At 38.7% G+C, this 25,796-nt stretch overlaps 1 protein-coding gene and 1 pseudogene across 2 annotated transcripts in view; both read left to right on the forward strand.

Annotated features, from left to right (window-relative positions):
* LOC146455020 (uncharacterized) overlaps window positions 1-25,766 on the forward strand; it is a 38,554-nt pseudogene extending 12,788 nt beyond the window's left edge. The window contains exons 3-4 of the transcript XR_014859095.1: window positions 4,349-8,821; window positions 25,670-25,766. The product of XR_014859095.1 is annotated as an uncharacterized LOC146455020 (transcript). The remainder of the gene's footprint in view (window positions 1-4,348; window positions 8,822-25,669) is intronic.
* On the forward strand, window positions 15,806-25,796 carry LOC146455021 (uncharacterized). The gene is made up of 3 exons (XM_085094648.1): window positions 15,806-15,886; window positions 20,475-25,187; window positions 25,670-25,796. Exon 2 carries the CDS (start codon window positions 20,494-20,496, stop codon window positions 25,183-25,185), a length of 4,692 nt encoding a protein of 1,563 aa, XP_084950774.1. The 5' UTR covers window positions 15,806-15,886; window positions 20,475-20,493; the 3' UTR covers window positions 25,186-25,187; window positions 25,670-25,796.

Below are 25,796 nucleotides of genomic sequence, written 5' to 3' on the forward strand. Positions count from 1 at the left end.
TAAAGCTTGTTGTGTTGTATGTTTTGTATATATAACCTTAGCGTTACAGCGGTACAGCTGGTTTATTTTCAAGGTGCGCATATATCCTGGCTTAGTAGTTTCAGGGGTTAAGAATGTTTGTTATCCTTTTTAACTCGTGAATATGTGCGCAATGAACGAATTATTGCTGTGGGCTGAATGTCACTCGCTCGCTCGATAAGCTGTAAACTTTATATCAATTTAATCGGAATTTAATCAAAAGTCAAAAGAGCGTCTGCGAAAGAGGCTACACTTCGATAGGCGGAACTGCTCGTTTTAGCAAACATCAAATGCAAACATGAAAACCTAAAAATCCGAGAAAACGACTTAAGGATTCAAGGCAATTCCGTGGGTGAAAGGCTAAGGGTAACATAGGAAACTAAAACTTAAGCTTCGCAATAAATTTCATCTGGGGTCCAGTGTGAGCGATAAGATCTATTCACCAGAAAAAATGTGAACACTGAAAGTTTGCTAATGCACAGCGACAATCAGCGCAATGCTTGACGTATTTCCATATTTACGTTCATTTGGATAAAGCCTTTTTGAAACAAGATTGAAAGCTTCTTCCGATGTTATAAAACGTTGACAGAAGCCGCCGTTTGAACGTAGAAAGGAATATTACCATACTGAAAACAGCAAGATTTAAGTAACGTGCTTGGTAACCAAAATCATTCACATGTATCAAGTTTCATTCCGTTAAGAACACAACGCGAGGAAAAAACAGTTACGGAGATTCTTGAAAGAAAAACCGGACGCTTTTTTTTGTCGATTGACAACCACGTAAAACCACCAAGAGAACGTGTACGTCCACCTTTGCGTTGCATCGCGTGTGTAATTTAATTGTTTTGCGTGTTAAGCAAATAACATTATGTACATAATGCATCCCGCAATGCGGTATGGTGTCCACGAATTCTTGTAGCTTAGTTTCATGGGAGTACCGCTTTTAACACGGTTACCAGGCTATTCACATCTGCATTCACGAGTTGGCTCACAGGAGATTTAATTTGATGCTCTGTGTTTGTGTTTTGTTTGTTTGTCTTTAATACGTGAAATTCGCCCCACTAGTTACCCAGTAAAACATACTGAACATACTGTTCACGGAAATCACAATTTCAGTTTCAATGTTCTTCATGCAAACAAATAATAGCTTTTTCTAAATTTGAATACTGTGATTTTCCTTTTTCCTTCTTGTTTGTTCACACAACATATACAAAACCACTCGATTAAAGTTGATTATGATCAAGACGAAGCATCGAATAGTATAATATTAAAGTCTCAAAAACCTTTTTAACAACTGTTTCATTTTCGAGTTAAACAGCTGACTTTTCAGCTACTTCATTTTGTATTCGAATGTAATATATGTTCTTTGTCAAACTACAAAACAGACCGTATTTTTGTTTTGTCCGTCGTATGAACATCCGCAGTCTTCAAACGAAATTCTGATGCGAGTGGTGCTCCCACGCGAGAATCCACCCATTTGACGCCTTGCGCCTTCGGTCATTCGCGTCTACCGCCGGAAATTTCAAGAGAAAAAAACTATTTTTTTCAGCTTAGAGTACTTCGGTTTCAAGATACGCTTTACCACTGATTTTTGTCTCTCTTCTATTTTTAGTCATTTTTTTTAATAATTTCAAGGTGGAAGCTTTGTAAATAAATAAAATTATATATGATAAGTAAATTTCGTCTAGTATTTGTCAACCCTATCACTATTCCTTATTCTATAGGATGCCGATTAATGTGCGGCTAGGATGCTTTGTTTCTCGAGTTTTCGGTGCTTCGTTTTCGAGCCATTGATAGGCATTTCGTTTTTCCACTTTTAATGACATCATTTGCCATCATTGGGCTTTCCTTTTTGAGTTTACCGCGTTTTGTGTTTCGAGTTCTCAGTATTTACTGCCCACAATAATAAAATCCCCTTTTTCGCCACCACTGTTAACATTCCGACGACTTCGCAAGGCGACGCTTTATCACAGTAAGTGGCGTCGTGGTAAGTTTCAATATTTTAAACCCTCGTTTCCTTGTATGCCCTTTATTTATACCATTTGAATATTTAACTATAATTTCCATTCTATCGTTACCGTCAAATAGCAACGCATTTGTATCAAAATCTCTGATGTGTTTCTCTGCAGAGGGCGGTTTGGTCGTCATTTCTCGAAATTGTTAGTTAGCTTCCTTAAATTATTTTGTTATTGTAATTTGGTACTTTTTAACTCCTATATAATATATTCTTCTTAATTTTTTTTTTAAAATTGGTTTTTAGCTGTTGAAATACTTCAATTACCAAATACTTGTATAAGAAAACGTTGAAATGCGCAGAAATAGTATGGAACTACACAGTTTTTCGTGCCTTCCATTAATTAGAAATTTGGAAATCATAAGGTGAATATATATGCAATATAATTATTGTCAACCCTTAAGTAACGAAACTCGTGGTGACGTAATGTAACAAAATACTGGCGAAAAGGAACCGATGTTCAAATAATATATAGTTTCCTTTATTTTCGTTGCACTGAATTTCAATCTATATGATTTTGAAAAGTTCTTGCTCGATAAAAACCAGGGGGCTTGTAAAAATTTAAGCTCCCTCCCAGAGAAATAAAGAAGTTGTGACACAAACAAGATCAGACAGATAAGGAGATACCATGTTATGCAAAATCGTAAAAGTAATTAAAATAATCCGTTAAAAGTCAACATGATGCCTCAGAGGCAGCCACTTTAACTAAATCCTGTAGTATTGGCGTGACGTGGTAGAACCAGGGGTTGGAGCATACTCAAGGGAGCACGTAGGTATTTTGAGATCCCTGAAGCTTCCAGATGACACTTTTTGTAAAGTCGTAAGCAAGGAAAATGTAAATATTCCAAAGCTAGGTAAATTGGCCTCTAAGCCCGCCCTCCCTTTCTCTGAGAAAGATATTGCGTGACGAAGATTACGTAACCAGCCAAAAGAACGTCTGAGAAAGAGGCAAAATTAACGGGCAATCCAAAAATGCTTCAATAGGCCAGTAATGTAAAACCTTGGAATGCTTAAAGGGAGACATTTTTGAGTTTCATGATTTTAAGATTTTGACAGAAATTGACCATAACTAAAATTGCTATTTTAGGTCGATAAATAACAAATGGACATCTTTTCTGCCTGCTTCTAGGTCTGAAAAAGTCTTTTTCCCGATTAGTTTTTCTAAAAAATATTTTCCAACTACCCCAACAGCCGCACCCGACATTTTTTGAACGAAGGAGTTATGAGTCGGCATGCGTTTTATGGTGGATAAGGGGAAGATTCCCAATTCATACTTGAATCACACGACGATAATCATGGATCATGCCAAATTCAGATCATGATTTAGGAGATTGTATAATATTGACAAGCTGACAGTCTGGCTATTGAAGTCCAATTATTATCTACCGTAACCTGATCTGGTCGAGTCCTAAACCCTTTTAACCTCACCCATCTGCAACTGTCCATTCAGTTCGTTTCCAGCATAGCCTGGTGAGTTTCAAATTAGGTTCTTTAAGACTCTGCTCTCCAAAACATAGCAATATATTGGGCTTATACAAAACTGTTTCAGTCACGACTTCAACTATAGGATAACAAATAAAGTATCCACTTCTATGGTCTCTAATTCAAAAAAGTTCAGAAAAGTTCAAAATAAAATTTAAAAAGATGAATGAGCTAAGTTTGCCTTTCATCAGTTTAGTCTGAAGTTTACACAATCTGCTCCCACGCATCGCATGGAAAGAAGTTTCGACTCTTTTCCGTTTGAATACATAGAGCTTAGTATTTGAAGAAGTTCGAATTAATTTGTAAAAAAAGAAATTGTTAGTTCATTCCCAAAATGAAAGCCTTTCTTTAATACCTATAGCTTGAAAATCCTATCAAAATGTTTATCTTACAAGATGGAAGTGTAAATTTTGAACCGTTCGGTTGTACTTATCCTATATTCTGCATCAACCCATTGAATTAGCCTACACAAGCACATACCAGTGTGTTGTTTCAACCCTTTCTTTGACACCTATGGCTTCAAAATCATATAGAAATGTTCATGTTGCAAAATGGAAGTGGAAATTTTGTACCATTTGATTGTACTTATCCCATTTTGTACATCAACCGATTAAACTTCATTGACCGCCATGCAAGTTTTGACCCTCAGCACTCTTGAGCTCGCTCGACCCAATCTCACTCCGCATCAAAGCCCAGTTGCCGTTTCAACGCCCCTTCATTTGCCTTTATAAAACTCATGTCGTTACTATCCACTTTTAGAAAACATGATTACCGCTCAACACTGGTTTGCCGGTATAAGAAAAAACTCCAGACTACTTTTGTTTTCTTTCTCAGGTTGTTACTTAAGACCACCATGGACAAAACAGACAAAATTATGTGGATCTTACTCGTTGGATATTTTTTTCTCAATACAAGTCGAGTTCTACAAGCTACGGAGTTGTGCCAGGAATGTTTGATTCTTCTAAGCAACACAGCTACCCAGGAGCAAGTCATCGAATTTGCCTACCCATGCATATACCTTATGTTGTTTCAAGCGTATCGCCTTCTTAACGATCACACAAGTGCAATTAACTTCGGAAGAAAGGTTTTGGACTGTCTTTGCGGCGTTGGCTTAAGAGCCGAAGAAGGCAATCTAACCTTTCTACTGGCAGAATTATATCAACTTCAGAGCAAATATAAAGAAGCAAAAGAACTTTATAAGAAAGCAATGAGCATCATGATAGAAACAGGCGACAGTAAGGGAGAAGCTTTGTGTCATGGAAACCTAGGAACTGTGTATCGTTCCCTTGGTGAATATGCAAAGGCTGAAGAATACCAAAGCAAAGAACTTGCAATAAGGAAAGAAATTGGCGACAGAGAGGGGGAAGCTACTTGTTATGGAAATCTGGGAACTACATATTATTCCCGTGGTGAATATGCAAAGGCTGAAGAATACCAAAGGAAAGCACTTGCAATAAGAAAAGATATTGGCGACAGAAAAGGAGAAGCCACATGTTATGGAAATCTGGGAACTGTGTTTCTTTCCCTCGGTGAATATGCAAAGGCTGAAGAATATCTAAACAACGCACTTGCAATGCAAAAAGAAATTGGCGACAGAAAAGAGGAAGCTACATGTTGTGGAAATCTGGGAATTGTGTATCATTCCCTCGGAGAATATACAAAGGCTGAAGAATATCTAAACAACGCTCTTGCAATACAAAAACAACTTGGCAACAAAGAAGGAGAGGCCGCGTGTTATGGAAACCTGGGATGTGTCTCTGAATCTCTTGGTGAATATGGAAAAGCAGAAGAATACCAAAGGAAGGCACTACCAATAAGAAAAGAAATTGGCGACAGAAGAGGAGAAGCTGGATGTTATGGAAATCTGGGAACTGTGTTTCTTTCCCTCGGTAAATATACAAAGGCTGAAGAATATCTAAACAACGCACTTGCAATACAAAAACAACTTGGCAACAAAGAAGGAGAGGCCGCATGTTATGGAAACCTGGGAAATGTCTCTGAATCTCTTGGTGAATATGGAAAAGCAGAGGAATACCAAATGAAAGCACTTGCAATAAGCAAGGAAATTGGCGACAGAAGAGGAAAAGCTACATGTTATGGAAATCTGGGAGCTGTGTTTCTTTGCCTCGGTAAATATGCAAAGGCTGAAGAATATCTAAACAACGCACTTGCTATGAAAAAAGAAATTGGAGACAGAAAAGGAGAAGCTGGATGTTTTGAAAACCTGGGAGCTGTATATCATTCCTTCGGTGAATATGCAAAGGCTAAAGAATATCTAAACAGCGCACTTGCAATACGAAGACAACTTGGCAACAAAGAAGAAGAAGCCGCGTGTTATGAAAACCTGGGAAGTGTCTCTGAATCTCTTGGTGAATATGGAAAAGCAGAAGAATACCAAAGGGAAGCACTTACAATAAGAAAAGAAATTGGTGACAGAAAAGGGGAAGCTACATGTTGTGAAAATCTGGGAACTGTGCATTATTCCCGTGGTGAATATGCAAAGGCTGAAGAATACCAAAGGAAAGCACTTACAATAAGAAAAGAAATTGGCGACAGAGAAGGGGAAGCTACATGTTATATAAAACTTGGAACTGTGTTTCTTTGCCTCGGTGAATATGCAAAGGCTGAAGAATATCTAAACAACGAACTTGCAATACAAATACAACTTGGCAACAAAGAAGCAGAAGCCGCGTGTTATGAAAACCTGGGAAGTGTCTCTGAATCTCTTGGTGAATATGGAAAAGCAGAGGAATACCAAAGGAAAGCACTTACAATAAGAAAAGAAATTGGCGACAGAGAAGGGGAAGCTACATGTTATAAAAATCTGGGAATTGTGTATCATTCCCGTGGTGAATATGTAAAGGCTGAAGAATATCTAAACATCGCACTTGCAATGAAAAAAGAAATTGGCGACGGAAAAGAGGAAGCTACATGTTATGAAAATCTGGGATTTGTGTATCATTCCCTCTGTGAATATACAAAGGCTGAAGAATATCTAAACAACGCACTTGCAATACAAAGACAACTTGGCAACAAAGAAGAAGAAGCCGCGTGTTATGGAAACCTGGGAAGTGTCTCTGAATCTCTTGGTGAATATGGAAAAGCAGAAGAATACCAAAGGGAAGCACTTACAATAAGAAAACAAATTGGCGACAGAAAAGGAGAAGCTGGATGTTATAATAATCTGGGAACTGTGTATTATTACCGTAGTGAACACGCAAAGGCTGAAGAATACCAAAGCAAAGAACTTGCAATAAGGAAAGAAATTGGCGACAGAAAAGGGGAAGCTACATGTTATGGAAATCTGGGAGCTGTGTTTCTTTGCCTCGGTGAATATGCAAAGGCTGATGAATATCTAAACAACGCAGTTGCTATGAAAAAAGAAATTGGCGACAGAAAAGGAGAAGCTACATGTTATGGAAACCTGGGAGCTGTGTATCATGACCTCGGTGAATATGCAAAGGCTGAAGAATATCTAAACAGCGCACTTGCAATACAAAAACAACTTGGCAACAAAGAAGGAGAGGCCGCGTCCTATGGAAGCCTGGGAAGTGTCATTCAATCTCTTGGTGAATATGGAAAAGCAGAAGAATACCTAAGAAAAGCACTTGCAATAAGAAAAGAAATTGGCGACAGACAAGGAGAAGCTGGATGTTATGGAAACCTGGGAACTTTGTTTTTTTCTCTTGGTAAACATTCTAAGGCTAAACAGTATCATGAGAAGGCACTTGCCATGAGTAAAGAGATCAATGACATACGTGCAGAGGCTACGTGGCACCTTCAACTTGCGTACAACGTCATTTCTGAAGGAAATAAAGGTTCACAACATGAAATGTTTTCCCATCTCTCTGCAAGCATTAGCAAGTGCGAGAAAATGCGAAGTTTTCTCGGACGCAATGACCAATTTAAGATATCGCTTTTAGAACAACGAAGTCGTCCCTATCATTTACTCGCCGCAATGCTTTGTACTAGAGGAAAGGAGAGAGATGCAGTTTGTGTTTTAGAACTTTCACGAGCCAGAGCTCTGGCAGACTTAATCTCAGTTCAGCATTCTGCTGAACAACAATTATCAGTTAATCCACCTTCATGGGCTGATATTGAAAGGATCCTGAAGAAAGAAAGCAACTGTAGTTGTCTATACATTTCATATCTTGATAAATTGATGTTTTTGTGGGTCCTGAAAGGAAACAAACCAATACATTTTCGTAAAATAGACGTCAACGAATGTTTTGTTACCAAGGGATTGAAGAGAAATGCTGATCAGGTTTTTAGTGAGGAAAGCTTTAGAAGGTTGAATGTTCTTTCTGCTCAAGAGCAGTGCGAAGATCGATCATTGTTGTTTTTGAAAGCGAACGACTCAACACGAGAACCAGCCGAGGAAGGAAGCTTGACAGTTTACCGCTCAGTAGAGGAAGGAGAAGAAGAAAACTTGGAACTCCTTCCCACCCTAGCCGAGCGTTACAAAATGATCATCGCTCCTGTGGCTGACTTTATTGACCAACCTGAACTTGTGATTGTTCCCGATCGCGTCTTGTACAAAGTTCCATTTGCAGCTTTAATGGATGAAAGTGGAAATTACTTATCAGAGGCTTACAGGATCCGCATTGTTCCATCTTTGACGACTCTCAGGCTCATGCAGGACAGTCCAGCAGATTATCACAGTCAGATCGGAGCAATGATAGTGGGCGATCCAGACGTTAGGGACGTGTTTTACAAGGGACGCTTTGGGGAACTTTGCCGTTTGCCATCTGCCAAAGAGGAAGCGGAGATGATCGGACAACTGATCGGAGCTGAGCCTTTGTTAAGGAAGCAAGCAACTAAGGAAGCGGTTCTTCAGAAAATACACTCTGTAAGTCTTATTCATTTTGCTACTCATGGTGATGCCGAAAGAGGAGAAATTGCTCTTGCTCCTAAAAGCTCAATTAAGCCGGGGACTGCGACCGAGAAAGACTACCTGTTGACAATGGCTGACATTTCAAGAGTTCAACTGCGTGCAAAACTTGTAGTACTCAGCTGCTGTCACAGCGCTCAAGGGCATGTTAAAGCTGAGGGAGTTGTTGGAATCGCTCGAGCTTTCTTAGGAGCCGGTGCACGCTCAGTGTTGGTTGCCCTGTGGGCCATACCAGACGAAGCAACAAAGAAACTGATGAGTCGTTTTTATGAGCACCTTGTTCGTGGGGAAAGTGCTAGTGAATCTCTTCACCAGGCCATGAAGTGGATGAGAAATAATGGCTATCCTGATATAAGGGACTGGGCGCCATTTATGCTGATTGGAGATAACGTGACGTTTGATTTCCGAAAATAAAGGTAACTTTTACTATGCAGTTTTATTATTAGGGGTGCTGAATGAATTATTCACTTTTATCCAACAATTATTTATTATTTATTGTCATTTATTCCAACAACGGAATTAATAAAAAAGAGTTGTGATTAAGTCATTTTGTGCTTAATAATGCGTGTGGGAGACCCAGGAAATAGTCCAGTTGTCGACTTTCTGATCACGTGATTACGTAGCAGTCTGTTGTAAGGCTGTTTGCTGGGTTCTGTGTTTCGATGTATACCGAGAATAATTAGTTTTGATTTTTATCAACCTGAAAGTCGACTAATGGACATGTTCATTAAGTTTGTGGTGTTGTTATCAGTCCAACTATTCGTTTAGGAAACAACCTGGTCCCTTTAATCGCTATGCCCTGACCCCTTTCGTTAGTTACGCGCAAGAGGGAAAATTTTGTCCAAGAAAGGCAGCTTGTAATATTGACCCTAAAACCAATTACGTTTGTCATTTGCAGGTGTGACTTATCGTGACCGAGGAACTTGGCAAGAGGACATCAGTACATCTAACAGTAAACCAAAGAGGACTTTGAACACTCAATCACTTGAACTGAAGGCAATAACTATCAGACTCTTATTACTAAGAATTTAATATTATTGTCTGGTTGGAAAGTTATGTAACCTTGTCAGCAAGCAGTTTCAGCTTGGCCAGCATGGCAAACTATTTTAAAATCACGTGATGAGTTTAGTGCTGTTAGGAAATTTTTTCCTGGAAGGGGGACCATGTATATAGTAAATCAAAATGGGTCATCGTCCTACCCTTTAGGAGTCTAAAATGGGGTTGTAATTTGGTACCGTCACCACTACCAGTTCTCAAAATTTGCACAGTCAAATTTGTTGTTTTTCTGTCTTAGAAGGTGTAAATAAGGTCGAGACATTGGTTTTTCAAACTTTCACAAATGAATGTGTTTGTTACAATAATGCAAAAACAAAAGGAGATGCTAATCCCTCTAAGTTTTGCTGCTCCTTTTTATATTTCCAACAGCTCGTCGTGTGTTGATTTGTAGTTTTACTTAAAACGTTGATGAAGATTAAGTTTGTATATATCGAGTATTACAGTTTTCATTTTCCATAGAGGAGTAATTATTGTAGATTTTCAGTGTTAGTCGATGGGTTATTTTTTTAGCCCTTTTTTTTTTAGTAAAACGAAAGGATGTCACCTGTCACTTTCAAATAGAGGAGGCACAAAAAGTATTTTATACTATTGTGTTAAGTTTGATTTGATGATCCTTTGGAATTCCAACGTTGCTTCAGTCATCTTCAGACTAGAGCTGTCTGATATATTCAGTTCGTCGTTAGTACATTTTGACGTTCTTTACTAAGATTTTTTGGTAAATATTGAATATTGCAGTTTTTATTTCATAAAAGAAACAGATTAGTGCAGATTTTCGTGTTAGTCGATGGTTATTTTAAGCCTTTTTCTTTTTTAAGTAAAACGAAAGGATGTCACCTGTCACTATCAAATACAGGAGGCAAAAAAAGTGCTTTATACTTTTGTGTTAAGTTTGATTTGATGATTCTTTGGAATTCCAACGTTGGAGCAGTGATGAACAGACTACAGTTGCCTCGGACTGATCTATATTCAGTTTGTCGTTAGTACATTTTAACGTTCTTTACTAAAAGTTTTTGGTAAATATTGAATAATGCAGTTTTTATTTCATAAAGGAAACAGATTTGTGTAGATTTTTCCGTAGATTGCTTACATTTTGCTGAGTTTTTTAAAAAGAAAGGATGTGTAGCTCCGCTATCAGAAACAGGGAGCACAAAAGCATTTTTTATAAATGTCAAGTTGCGTCATTAACGTTCTATGTTATGCTGTTTCCTTAAAAACCCTCTTTAGTGCTAGTCTGGAAAGTTTACATGAAGCATGTGTTGGCCGTAACCAAATGTTAATCGTCGAAAAAAATCAAACCCTAGTCTTTTCACTGTAGACTGCGTGTCACTGTTTCCATTTTTAATGGACCGTTTATAAGCTGTTGTTTAAATGGTCACACTGTAGACCCCAGCCGGAATCGTCCTGGGTGCGGCTGGAAGAAATACTGGTGTTTCATGATGAGAAGCTTGTACTTGAGCTAAAGAAAGTAACAGGTTGTTTTCAAACAGCCTGCTGTAAAGTAAGCAGAAGAGTGTTTTTCAATGACCTGTACCGGGATGATAAAATCTACACATTTATAAATATTTTTGGGAACTCTGCGTGCAAAAATTTATTAGAGAAAATACGCAAACAAACGCGTTCACAGTCTTCTCATAAGAATGCCTAGTAAATTTGAAGTTTAATTTAGATTTACTGATAAAACTTACTGTAGCTAACAGAAATAGTTGTTTGATAGGTTTATTTCATAATAAATATTTGTCAATTGTACGGCTGCCAGAAAACCAGTTTACTATTAATTTGCTGAATGAGGTAGAATCTCATGTGCTGCTTATCAAAGTTAAGGTATAGTAGGAAAATAAAAAAAGTAGTTATTGACTGATTAACTGACTGGCTGTCTTTAATACACTTGAAAATATAGAACACGGAAGCCGGGGATGGGGGAAAGGGATAAATCCTTCGGAACACCAGTCCCTACCCTTGAAACCGCAAGCGGGCCTTGCCTCAATCATCACGGTCATAGAATAGCTTACAAAGTTTTATACGCTCTGGCCTTGTAACCAGGGTGTTCACCAGAAACAAGGATCAATCAAAGGAAGTCTGGCACACCGCCGAGTCGGGCTTACCTAAAATCTGGAATCCGGAATCCGGAATCCGGAATCCGGAATCCGGAATCCGGAATAAAAGAACAAAAATGTAAATTTCAACGAAGGTTAAAGTCACTTGGGACACAGTTGTTATAGCTCTTGAAAAATTGTAACATCAGTCAGGAGCCCAGTAAAATTTTCAAACGTTTGCCTAAGATTTCAATTGCTGCAGTTTAGCCAATGGTGTTAGTACTCTGAGGCAGTCCCTTTAAAGCGTAAAACTTTAAAACACACCAGAACGAAACCTATCTATGTTTATAAAAACAAATATATGGAATCCGTAAATCAGGAAACACTTTCTTTTCTTTCTATTTTTCTTTTTCTGTGTAACTTGCCGTATGCTGATTGGCTTGTGAGTAGGGCATTTTCGTTCTTTCGGAAGAGCTAGGGGCGAGAGATGTGTACGATTGGTGGTATTTTGACAGGTACAGTAGGCAAATTAACGCCTTCAAAATGGTGACGATGGAAATACATCTTTCCACGTGTCATAACATTGCGACTAACGTATATTACGGCTCAACAGATTTTTGGGGCATAAGGGTGGGAATGGGGCTTAAAATATTTAGACTTATTACCTCTAAATCCAACTTAATAGATCTACAGCTTCCAAGGTATCTGGAATTAGAGGATATAAAATAATTTGTTTTCTGCATCCTGCTATTGTAATTACTAAATTATGGGAAATCGTTCACAGGCCTCTGAAGTTCTTACTGTATTTCAAAAAAGGCCATCGACATAAAGCGTTTCCTTTGTACCGGCTCGACACTCTTTTCTAAAAAGGTACATAAATGAATACATGCATACATGACTAAACGTACGAATGTATGCCGGCAGGCATGGCAGAGCCAGGAGCGAGTGAGTGAGTGAGTGAGTGAGTGAGCGAAGAAACGAATGAATGAACGAACGAACGAACGAACGAACGGATGAGTTAAAAAATGAATTAATAACTTTGCCCGCTGTCTATCCAGGGTCGGTGCCAATTCGAAACTTTTTTTTTAGATGAAATCTAAGCCAACTCCCCCCCCCCCCCACCCATACCAACTTGATCGAAGAGTTGATGAGTGATAAACGCAGCACTGACTCTTTTCTCTAGTTACCTTTCTCTGACTCTCTACGTGCTATGGCAGGAGGAAACGTTAACGAGTAGGAAGAGGTATGGGGGTATTTAATAGTACGTTTGAAGATTGGGAACTTTTATTCCAAATGAGTGGCTCCACTGGCTAAGCAATTGAAATCTAAGGCAAACGTCTGAAAATTTCACTGGGCTCCTGGCTGATCGTGATCGTGAGTGACTTTAACCTTCGTTGAAATTTTTGTTCTTTGACAATGTATTTTATTTAATTTTTAGTAATATTATAATATCTGTGATTGAACTGTTCTTGGTTGGCGATTGAAATCAATTGGACGTTTCTCTATTAATATTCTCTGATCTTCCTGAAGTTGCCCATTTCTAACAGAATAAGTATTCGGTGACTTGGCTAAAAATAATCTAACTTTAAATGGATATTTAAGCTTGACCCCATCCCCATTACAATCGATTACCCTTTCCCAGTCTTCGGGGTAAATTACATCTTTCAAAATCACCCCTATCTAAAAAAAAATGACCCCTTCTCCCTTCCCTCTCTTCCTTCACCATAAAGCAAAAAACGAAAACAATCATGATTAAAGTCCAAAATGGCATTGCATCTACATTTGCTTTTTAACTTTGACAGAACTGATAATCTAAAGCTATCCGGCAACCTGCCTCATTAACCTTTCTTGGTTTCGCTTGGCTTTTCATAGATTCTATAATGAAAGAACACTGCACGAAAAAACGCCTTTGCGCAACATCAAATGTGTGGTCAAAGAATGTCAAAGGCCACCTTTGATTTGAATCGCAGGTGACAAAGGCCGCATTTGATTCACGCGCGTCAAAGGTGGAGTCAAATTTGATTCGAATCAAAGATATTTGCAAAGATATCACATATTTGATCCACCTTTGATGTGCGTCATAGGCGGAGTCAAAGTTGTACTACATTTGACATCACTTATTTGATTTCAATTTGACGCGCGTCAAAGGTAGGGTCAAAGTTGTTAATACATTTGAACTCACTTTTGATTCGAGTCAAAGGTATATGCAAAGGCGTCACATATTTGACGTATTTTTGATGTGCATCAAATGTGTTGTCAAAAATGTTATTATATTTGACCTCATCTTTGATACGAATCAAAAAAAGAGCAAATCCGATTTTTCATGCAGTGGAAAAATTGACTCCGATGTGAAAACAGTGTGAGAGAGGTTGTACATAAACAAGTAATAGTAAATACTGGAAGCACTGCGATTTCAAATAAAGAGAAAGTAGCAATTACCCCACATCTCATTAGAAAACAACTTAATTAGGCATATATTTATATGTGTAAGTTTATACGGTTGTATCCTTTTTATTTAGTATTTGGGCAGCTTCAATTAGAATGGTAATTTAAGTACAGTCTTACCGGCTTAAATAAAATGGTTTAATAATAATACCTGACAAGACCCAACTATTATGAAACCCGCTATATCCTCTCCACCCCACCAATATTGAACCTGAAGATTGTTATTTCCAAACTTAAGCACGCAAGAAAATTGATAACACAAAGCGAGTCAGGTGAATCTGATTAAAGACTCAATGTTCCATGCCACGTTTTTATCAATGGAAATATTCCAGATTTCCCTCAAACAGCTTCAGTAGTTCTCTAACGGGTTTCTCTGTGGATGTATAAGCTAGAATAATACAATGTACTTGTGTAATAAAACTCTGTGAATAAAGTTACATACAGAAAAACGTTACAATTTGAAATTTGAAAATACAACTGGTAAATAGGTATAAGCAAAATAGCTAACGTTATAACGTGGAAGACGAAAACAAAATAAAGACGGGAAAAATGTACATGTCTCATCTCTCCTATTAAGGGCGTGAACGAAGCAACGTGTGGTACGCAAGACTGGGTCTGATAAAATGGCTGAAGTGTAGCCCTCGGAAACCGTTGAGAGAAAAACTTCCAGTCAGATACCAAGGTATAACCGTGAGGCTTGCTGTAAATGTAGACTTTTCATTTTTGAACAAATTATATGGATTAAAAATTGACGATAAATAAGTGTAATTTTTGGTGTTGTTATTTGGCCAAAAAATTGGCATTTTCGGCTTTGTTGCCAGACGAACGGTGATATGCAGCGAAAATCGGGAGGTTTAGTCGGTTTGCTGGGTGTGATGATGGCAATATACATCAGCTGGTGCGATTCACATATTATCATGACGTTGTAGCTTAAGTTTATCAAGAAGCAATTCATAGAAGAGAGAAAGGTGTTTTCCACGCAAATATGCGTTGTTAGGATCCAAAGGGTTGAGGTTACCCTATACCTTCAGAGGTGTCTTCAGAGGTGTCTCGCGTCCAAGCGATGTAGCGCGTTCGGTTTAAACTGTAGATCCGGCTAAACCCTTATATCAAATTAAAGCTTATAGAGCTGGCTATAAAACTAAACCAAGAATTTTCAAATAAAGTGAATTTGCTGAATTTTTAGCGCTGTTTTCTCGAGTCAATTTTTTCACTTGGAGGAGCCACTTCAAAGAGTTAAAACTCAAAAGGAATTTGTTCGTTTGCCTTCAAATTTGGACTTTAGCTAGCAACAAAAACGTGTCTGCGAATTTTTTCTTTCGAAATATTTTTTCTCCGAAAACGATTTTTGTACGATCATTCCACATTTTTTTCATCCTCTTTCGAAAATGCTCTATAACTTGTCTTAACGATTGAATATAGCAAAACGCAGACACCTTTTTTTCGGCGCTTTGGGTCCGGAAACTGAGGAGCAAATTAAATTAGCGAAAAACAAAATTCGCTTTGACTTGTAGCTTTAAGAAGGTAATTCGGACGCTCGCATTTAGAGGTGGTGAAAAATCCGACAATTCATTTTATTTCAAAATTCATGGTATAGTTTGATAGCCAGCTCTATAAGCTTTAATTTGATATGGGGTTTAGGTATCTACAGTTTAAACTGGACGCGCTACATCGCTTAAACGCGAGACGCGTACCTCTGAAGGTATAGGGTAACCTTAATTCATCTGTGTGCATTTAATCTGATCTGATATTAGTTCAACGACCCGAATAAACCAATGAACGTTTCATTTTCGAGTCTCAGTCGCTTCGTTTTAAAGCTTTGACGTTTTTAGTACTTTTGTTTACGATCGTTAGCTGGCACTGCAGAAACTTGTTTATCCCGCTACTGTGTAAATTCCGCTCATTCACGATTGCGACCGTGATTTGTTAAGTGCAAGAGGTATCGAAGTAAGTACAAATAATTTCTAAAGCTTGTTGTGTTGTATGTTTTGTATATAGCACCTTAGCGTCACAGCGGTACAACTGGTTTATTCCCAAGGTGCGCATATATCCTGGCTTAGTAGTTTCAGGGATTAAGAATGTTGGTTATCCTTTTGTTTTTGATTCGTGAATGCGTGCGCAATGAACGAATTATTGCTGTGGGCTGAATGTCACTCGCTCGCTCGATGAGCTGTAAACTTTATATCAATTTAATCGGAATTTAATCAAAAGTCAAAAGAGCGTCTGCGAAAGAGGCGGGACTGCTCGTTTTAGCAAACATCAAATGCAAACATGAAAACCAAAAAATCCGAGAAAACGACTTAAAGATTCAAGGCAATTCCGTGGGTGAAAGGCTAAGGGTAACATAGGAAACTAAAACTGAGGCTTCGCAATAAATTTCATTTGTGGTCCAGTGTGAGCGATGAGATCTATTCACCAGAACAAATGTTAACACTGAAAGTTTGCTAATGCACAGCGACAATCATCGCAATGCTTGACGTATTTCCATATTTACGTTCATTTGGATAAAGCCTTTTTAAAAAAAGATCGAAAGCTTCTTCCGATGTTATAAAACGCTGACAGAAGCTGCCGTTTGAACGTAGAAAGGAATATTACCATACTGAAAACAGCAAGATTTAAGTAACGGGCTTGGTAACCAAAATCATTCACATGTATCAAGTCTCATTCGGTTAAGAACACAACGCGAAGAAAAAACAGTTACGGAGATTCTTGGAAGAAAAACCGGACGCTTTTTTTTGTCGATTGACAACCACGTAAAACCACCAAGAGAACGTGTACGTCCACCTTTGCGTTGCATCGCGTGTGTAATTTAATTGTTTTGCGTGTTAAGCAAATAACATTATGTACATAATGCATCCCGCAATACGGTATGGTGTCCACAAATCCTTGTAGCTTAGTTTCATGGGAGTACCGCTTTTAACACGGTTACAAGGCTATTCACATCTGCATTCACGAGTTGGCTCACAGGAGATTTAATTTGATGCTCTGTGTTTGTGTTTTGTTTGTTTGTCTTTAATACGTGATATTCGCCCCACAAGTTATCCGGTAAAACATACTGACTTCATGTTCACGGAAATCACAATTTCAGTTTCAATGTTATTCATGCAAACAAAAAATACCTTTTTCTAAATTTGAATACTGTGATTTTCCTTTTTCCTTCTTGTTTGTTCACACAACATATACAAAACCACTTGATTAAAGTTGATTATGATCATGACGAAGCATCGAATAGTATAATATTAAAGTCTCAAAAACCTTTTTAACAACTGTTTCATTTTCGAGTTAAACAGCTGACTTTTCACCTACTTCATTTTGTATTCGAATGTAATATATGTTCTTTGTCAAACTACAAAACAGACCGTATTTTTGTTTTGTCCGTCGTATGAACATCCGCAGTTTTCAAACGAAATTCTGATGCGAGTGATGCTCCCACGCGAGAATCCACGCATTTGACGCCTTGCGCCTTCGGTCATTCACGTCTACCGCCGGAAATTTCAAGAGAAAAAAACTATTTTTTTCAGCTTAGAGCACTTCGGTTTCAGGATACGCTTTACCACTGATTTTTGTCTCTCTTCTATGTTTAGTCATTTTTTTTTAATAATTTCAAGGTGGAAGCTTTGTAAATAAATAAAATGATATATGATAAGTAAATTTCGTCTAGTATTTGTCAACCCTATCACTATTCCTTATTCTATAGGATGCCGATTAATGTACGGCTAGGATGCTTTGTTTCTCGAGTTTTCGGTGCTTCGTTTTCGAGCCATTGATAAGCATTTCGTTTTTCCACTTTTAATGACATCATTTGCCATCATTGGACTTTCCTTTTTGAGTTTACCGCGTATTGTGTTTCGAGTTCTCAGTATTTACTGCCCACAATAATAAAATCCTCTTTTTCGCCACCACTGTTAACATTCCGACGACTGCGCAAGGCGACGCTTTTATATCGCAATAAGTGGCGTGCTAAGTTTCAACATTTTAAACCTTCGCTTTCTTGTATGCCCTTTAATTTTACCATTTGAATATTTCACTATAATTTCCATTCTATCGTTACCGTCAAATAGCAACGCAGTTGTATCAAAATCTTTGATGTGTTTCTCTGCAGAGAGCTGTTTCGTCGTCATTTCTCGAAATTGTTTGTTAGCTTCCTTAAATTATTTTGTTATTGTAATTTGGTACTTTTTAACTCCATTGTAATTAAGTTTTTTTTAAAATTGGTTTTTAGCTGTTGAAAGACTTTAATTACCAAATACTTGTATAAGAAAACGTTGAAATGCGCAGAGATAGTATGGAACTACACAGTTTTTCGTGCCTTCCATTTATAAGAAATTTGGAAATCTGAAGGTGAATATATATGCAATATAATTATTTTCAACCCTTACGTAACGAAACTCGTGGTGATGTAATATAACAAAATACTGGCGACAAGAACCTGATGTTCAAATAATGCATAATTTCACTTTACTCTCGTTGCACTGAATTTCAATCTATATGATTTTGAAAATTTCACTCTAGACATAGCAGATTCTAGCTTGCGTAGCAGTCGTTTCCGTTTCCTTCAAGCCAAGCGGGGCAAGCGCGCGAGGGCATTGCTCCTTTTTTGCCCAATGCCCTGGCGCGCTTACCCCGCTTGGCTTGAAGGAAACGGAAACGACTGCTACGCAGGCTAAGCAGATTCTTTCGGTTCTTGCTCGATAAAAACCTGGGGGCTTGTAAAAATTTAAGTTCCCTCCCAGAGAAATTAAGAAGTTGTGACACAAACAAGATCAGACAGATAAGGAGATACCATGTTGTGCAAAATCGTAAAAGTAATTAAAATAATCCGTTAAAAGTCAACATGATGCCTCAGAGCAGCCACTTTAACTGAATCCTGTAGTATTGGCTTGCTGTGGTAGAACCAGGGGTTGGAACATACTCAAGGGAGCACGTAGGTATTTTGAGATCCCTGAAGCTTCCAGATGACACTTTTTGGTAAGTCGTAAGAAAGGGAAATGTAAATATTCCATTACCTCGCCACCAGTAACTAAGCAAAGCTAGGTAGTTTGGCCTCTAAGCCCGCCCTTCCTTTCTCTGAGAAAGATATTGCGTGACGAAGATTACGTGACCAGCCAAAAGAACGTCTGAGAAAGAGGCAAAATTAACAGGCAATCCAAAAATGCTTCAATAGGCTAGTATGCAAGACCTTGGAATGTTTAAAGGGAGAAACGCGTAAAGGGAATGCTTAAAGGGAGACATTTTTGAGTTTCATGAATTTAAGATTTTGACATAACTGACCGTAACTAAAATTGCTATTTTAGGTCGATAATTAACAAATGGACATCTTTTCTGCCTGCTTCTAGGTCTGAAAAACTCTTTTTCCCGATTAGCTTTTCTAAAAAATATTTTCCAACTACCCCAACGGCCGCACCCGACATTTTTTGAACGAAGGGGTTATGAGTCGGCATGCGTTTTATGGTGGATTAGGGGAAGATTCCCAATTCAGACTTAAATCACACAACGATAATCATGGATCATGCCAAATTAATGATTTAGGAGATTGTATAAAATATTGACAAGCTGACAGTCTGGCCATTGAAGTCCAATTATTATCTACCGTAGCCTGATCTGTTCTAGTCCTAACTAAACCCTTTTAACCTCACCCATCTGCATATAAACACAACTGTCCATTCAGTTCGTTTCCCGCGTAGCCTGGTGAGTTTCAAATTAGGTTCTTTAAGACTCTGCTCTCTAAAACATAGCAATATATTGGGCTTATACAAAACTGTTTCAGTCACGACTTCAACTATAGGATAACAAATAAACTATCCACTTCTATGGTCTCTAATTCAAAAAGTTCAGAATAAGATTTAAAAAGACGAATGAGCTAAGTTTGCCTTTCATCAGTTTAGCCTAGCTGAAGTTTACATGTACACAATCTGCTCCCACGCATTGCATGGAAAGAATCTTCGACTTTTTCTCCGTTTAAATACATAGAGCTTAGTATTTGAAGAAGTTCGAATTAATTTGTAAAAAAAGAAACTGTTAGTTAATTCCCAAAATGAAACCCTTTCTTTAATACCTATAGCTTGAAAATCCTATCAAAATGTTTTTCTTACAAGATGGAAGTGTAAATTTTGAACCGTTCGGTTGTACTTATCCTATATTCTGCATCAACCCATTGAATTAGCCTACACAAGCATATACCAGTGTATTGTTTCAACCCTTTCTTTGACACCTATGGCTTCCAAATCATATAGAAATGTTCATGTTACAAAATGGAAGTGCAAGTTTTTTACCATTTGATTGTACTTATCCCATTTTCTACATCAACCGATTGAACTTGATTGACCGCCATGCAAGTTTTGAACCTCAGCACTCTTGAGCTCGCTCGACCCAATCTCGCTCCGCATCAAAGCCCAGTTGCCGTTTCAACGCCCCTTCATTTGCCGTTATAAAACTCATGTCGTTACTATCTACTTTTAGAAAACATGATTACCGCTCAACACTGGTTTGCCAGTATAAGAAAAAACCTCCAGACTACTTTTGTTTTCTTTCTCAGGTTGTTACTTAAGACCACCATGGACAACACAGACATAATTATGTGGATCTTACTAGTTGGATATTTTTTACTTAATACAAGTCGAGTTCTACAAGCTACGGAGTTGTGCCAGGAATGTTTGATTTATCTAAGCAACACAGCTACCCAGGAGCAAGTCATCAAATTAGCCCACCCAGGCATATACGCTGTGTTGTTTAAAGCGTATCGCCTTCTTAACAATCACACAAGTGCAATTAACTGCGGAAGAAAGGTTTTGGACTTTTTTTGCGGCTTTGGCTTAAGAGCCGAAGAAGGCAAACTAACCTCTCAACTTGCAGAATTATATCAACTTCAGAGCAAATATAAAGAAGCAAAAGAACTTTATAAGAAAGCAACGAGCATCATGATAGAAACAGGCGACAGTAAGGGAGAAGCTTTGTGTCATGGAAACCTAGGAACTGTGTATCGTTCCCTTGGTGAATATGCAAAGGCTGAAGAATACCAAAGCAAAGAACTTGCAATAAGGAAAGAAATTGGCGACAGAGAAGGGGAAGCTACTTGTTATGGAAATCTGGGAACTACATATTATTCCCGTGGTGAATATGCAAAGGCTGAAGAATACCAAAGGAAAGCACTTGCAATAAGAAAAGAGATTGGCGACAGAAAAGGAGAAGCTACATGTTATGGAAATCTGGGAACTGTGTTTCTTTCCCTCGGTGAATATGCAAAGGCTGAAGAATATCTAAACAACGCACTTGCAATGCAAAAACAAATTGGCGACAGAAAAGAGGAAGCTACATGTTGTGGAAATCTGGGAATTGTGTATCATTCCCTCGGTGAATATACAAAGGCTGAAGAATATCTAAACAACGCTCTTGCAATACAAAAACAACTTGGCAACAAAGAAGGAGAGGCCGCGTGTTATGGAAACCTGGGATGTGTCTCTGAATCTCCTGGTGAATATGGAAAAGCAGAAGAATACCAAAGGAAGGCACTACCAATAAGAAAAGAAATTGGCGACAGAAGAGGAGAAGCTGGATGTTATGGAAATCTGGGAACTGTGTTTCTTTCCCTCGGTAAATATACAAGGGCTAAAGAATATCTAAACAACGCACTTGCAATACAAAAACAACTTGGCAACAAAGAAGGAGAAGCCGCGTGTTATGGAAACCTGGGAAATGTCTCTGAATCTCTTGGTGAATATGGAAAAGCAGAGGAATACCAAAGGAAAGCACTTGCAATAAGCAAGGAAATTGGCGACAGAAGAGGAAAAGCTACATGTTATGGAAATCTGGGAGCTGTGTTTCTTTGCCTCGGTAAATATGCAAAGGCTGAAGAATATCTAAACAACGCACTTGCTATAAAAAAAGAAATTGGCGACAGAAAAGGAGAAGCTGGATGTTTTGAAAACCTGGGAGCTGTGTATCATTCCTTCGGTGAATATGCAAAGGCTAAAGAATATCTAAACAGCGCACTTGCAATACGAAGACAACTTGGCAACAAAGAAGAAGAAGCCGCGTGTTATGAAAACCTGGGAAGTGTCTCTGAATCTCTTGGTGAATATGGAAAAGCAGAAGAATACCAAAGGGAAGCACTTACAATAAGAAAACAAATTGGCGACAGAAAAGGAGAAGCTGGATGTTATAAAAACCTGGGAACTGTGTATCATAACCTCGGTGAATATACAAAGGCTGAAGAATATCTAAACAACGCACTTGCAATACAAAGACAACTTGGCAACAAAAAAGGAGAGGCCGCGTGTTATGGAAACCTGGGATGTGTCTCTGAATCTCTTGCTGAATATGGAAAAGCAGAGGAATACCAAAGGAAAGCACTTACAATAAGAAAAGAAATTGGTGACAGAAAAGGGGAAGCTACATGTTGTGAAAATCTGGGAACTGTGTATTATTCCCGTGGTGAATATGCAAAGGCTGAAGAATACCAAAGGAAAGCACTTACAATAAGAAAAGAAATTGGCGATAGAGAAGGGGAAGCTACATGTTATATAAAACTTGGAACTGTGTTTCTTTGCCTCGGTGAATATGCAAAGGCTGAAGAATATCTAAACAACGAACTTGCAATACAAATACAACTTGGCAACAAAGAAGCAGAAGCCGCGTGTTATGAAAACCTGGGAAGTGTCTCTGAATCTCTTGGTGAATATGGAAAAGCAGAGGAATACCAAAGGAAAGCACTTACAATAAGAAAAGAAATTGGCGACAGAGAAGGGGAAGCTACATGTTATAAAAATCTGGGAATTGTGTATCATTCCCGTGGTGAATATGCAAAGGCTGAAGAATATCTAAACATCGCACTTGCAATGAAAAAAGAAATTGGCGACGGAAAAGAGGAAGCTACATGTTATGAAAATCTGGGATTTGTGTATCATTCCCTCTGTGAATATACAAAGGCTGAAGAATATCTAAACAACGCACTTGCAATACAAAGACAACTTGGCAACAAAGAAGAAGAAGCCGCGTGTTATGGAAACCTGGGAAGTGTCTCTGAATCTCTTGGTGAATATGGAAAAGCAGAAGAATACCAAAGGGAAGCACTTACAATAAGAAAACAAATTGGCGACAGAAAAGGAGAAGCTGGATGTTATAATAATCTGGGAACTGTGTATTATTCCCGTGGTGAACATGCAAAGGCTGAAGAATACCAAAGCAAAGAACTTGCAATAAGGAAAGAAATTGGCGACAGAAAAGGGGAAGCTACATGTTATGGAAATCTGGGAGCTGTGTTTCTTTGCCTCGGTGAATATGCAAAGGCTGAGGAATATCTAAACAACGCACTTGCAATGAAAAAAGAAATTGGCGACAGAAAAGGAGAAGCTACATGTTATGGAAACCTGGGAGCTGTGTATCATGACCTCGGTGAATATGCAAAGGCTGAAGAATATCTAAACAGCGCACTTGGAATACAAAAACAACTTGGCAACAAAGAAGGAGAGGCCGCGTCCTATGGAAGCCTGGGAGGTGTCATTCAATCTCTTGGTGAATACGGAAAAGCAGAAGAATACCTAAGAAAAGCACTTGCAATAAGAAAAGAAATTGGCGACAGACAAGGAGAAGCTGGATGTTATGGAAACCTGGGAACTTTGTTTTCTACTCTTGGTAAACATTCTAAGGCTAAACAGTATCATGAGAAGGCACTTGCCATGAGTAAAGAGATCAATGACATAAGTGCAGAGGCTACGTGGCACCTTCAACTTGCGTACAACGTCATTTTTGAAGGAAATAAAGGTTCACAACATGAAATGTTTTCCCACCTCTCTGCAAGCATTAGCAAGTGCGAGAAAATGCGAAGTTTTCTCGGACGCAATGACCAATTTAAGATATCGCTTTTAGAACAACGAAGTCGTCCCTATCATTTACTCGCCGCAATGCTTTGTACTAGAGGAAAGGAGAGAGATGCAGTTTGTGTTTTAGAACTTTCACGAGCCAGAGCTCTGGCAGACTTAATCTCAGTTCAGCATTCTGCTCAACAACAATTATCAGTTAATCCGCCTTCATGGGCTGATATTGAAAGGATCCTGAAGAAAGAAAGCAACAGTAGTTGTCTATACATTTCATATCTCGAGCAATTGATGTTTGTGTGGGTCCTGAAAGGAAACAAACCAATACATTTTCGCAAAATAGACGTCAACGAATGTTTTGTTAACAAGGGATTGACGAGAAATGCTGATAAGGTTTTTAGTGAGGAAAGCTTTAGAAGGTTGAATGTTCTTTCTGCTCAAGAGCAGTGCGAAGATCGATCATTGTCGTTTTTAAAAGCCAACGACTCAACACGAGAACTAGCCGAGGAAGGAAGCTTGAAAATTTACCGCCCAGTAGAGGAGGAAGAAGAGGAAAACCTGGAACCCCTTCCCAGTTTAGCCAAGCGTTACAAAATGATCATCGCTCCTGTGGCTGACTTTCTCGACCAACCTGAACTTGTGATTGTTCCCGATCGCGTCTTGTACAAAGTTCTATTTGCAGCTTTAGTGGATGAAAATGGGAATTACTTATCAGAGGCTTACAGGATTCGCATTGTTCCATCTTTGACGACTCTCGGGCTCATGCAGGACAGTCCAGCAGATTATCACAGTCAGACCGGAGCACTGATAGTAGGTGATCCAGACGTTAGGGACGTGTATTACAGGGGATGCTTTGGGGAACTTTGCCGTTTGCCATCTGCCAAAGAGGAAGCGGAGATGATCGGACAACTGATCGGAGCTGAGCCTTTGTTAAGGAAGCAAGCAACTAAGGAAGCAGTTCTTCAGAGCATACACTCTGTAAGTCTGATTCATTTTGCTGCTCATGGTGATGCCGAAAGAGGAGAAATTGCTCTTGCTCCTAAAAGCTCAATTAAGCCGGGGACTGCGACCGAGAAAGACTACCTGTTGACAATGGCTGACATTTCAAGAGTTCAACTGCGTGCAAAACTTGTAGTACTCAGCTGCTGTCACAGCGCTCAAGGGCATGTCAAAGCTGAGGGAGTTGTTGGAATCGCTCGAGCTTTCTTAGGATCCGGTGCACGCTCAGTGTTGGTGGCCCTGTGGGCCATACCAGACGAAGCAACAAAGAAACTGATGAGTCGTTTTTATGAGCACCTTGTTCGTGGGGAAAGTGCTAATGAGTCTCTTCACCAGGCCATGAAGTGGATGAGAAATAATGGCTATCCTGATATAAGGGACTGGGCGCCATTCATGCTGATTGGAGATAACGTGACGTTTGATTTCCAAAAATAAAGGTAACTTTTACTATGGAGTTATATTATTAGGGGGGCTGAATGAATTATTCTTTTTTATCCAACAATTATTTATTATTTATTGTCATTTATTCCAACAACGGAATTAATAAAAAAGAGTTGTGATTAAGTCATTTTGTGCTTAATAATGCGCGTGGGAGACCCAGGAAATAGTCCAGTTGTCGACTTCCTGATCATGTGATTACGCAGCAGTCTGTTGTAAGGCTGTTTGCTGGGTTCTGTGTTTCGACGTATACCGAGAACAATTAGTTTTGATTTTTATCAACCTGAAAGTCGACTAATGGACATGTTCATTAAGTTTGTGCTGTTGTTATCAGTCCAACTATTCGTTTAGGAAACAACCTGGTCCCTTTAATCGCTATGCCCGGACCCTTTTCGTTAGTTACGCGCAAGGTGGAAAGTTTTGTCCAAGAAGGACAGCTTGTAATATTGACCCTAAAACCGATTACGTTTGTCATTTGCAGGTGTGACTTATCGTGACCAAGGAATACCTAACAAGTTGGAACTTGGCAAGAGGACATCAGTACATCTAACAGTAAACCAAAGAGGACTTTGAACACTCAATCACTTGAACTGAAGGCAATAACTATC

Source organism: Pavona decussata, unplaced genomic scaffold (assembly GCF_977016875.1).
Source record: "Pavona decussata unplaced genomic scaffold, jaPavDecu1.1 SCAFFOLD_286, whole genome shotgun sequence".
Taxonomy (NCBI): domain Eukaryota; kingdom Metazoa; phylum Cnidaria; class Anthozoa; order Scleractinia; family Agariciidae; genus Pavona; species Pavona decussata.

Excerpts from the sequence above, each read along its gene's own strand:
- LOC146455021 (XM_085094648.1), top strand. The coding sequence starts at position 20,494 with ATGGACAACACAGACATAATTATGTGGATCTTACTAGTTGGATATTTT.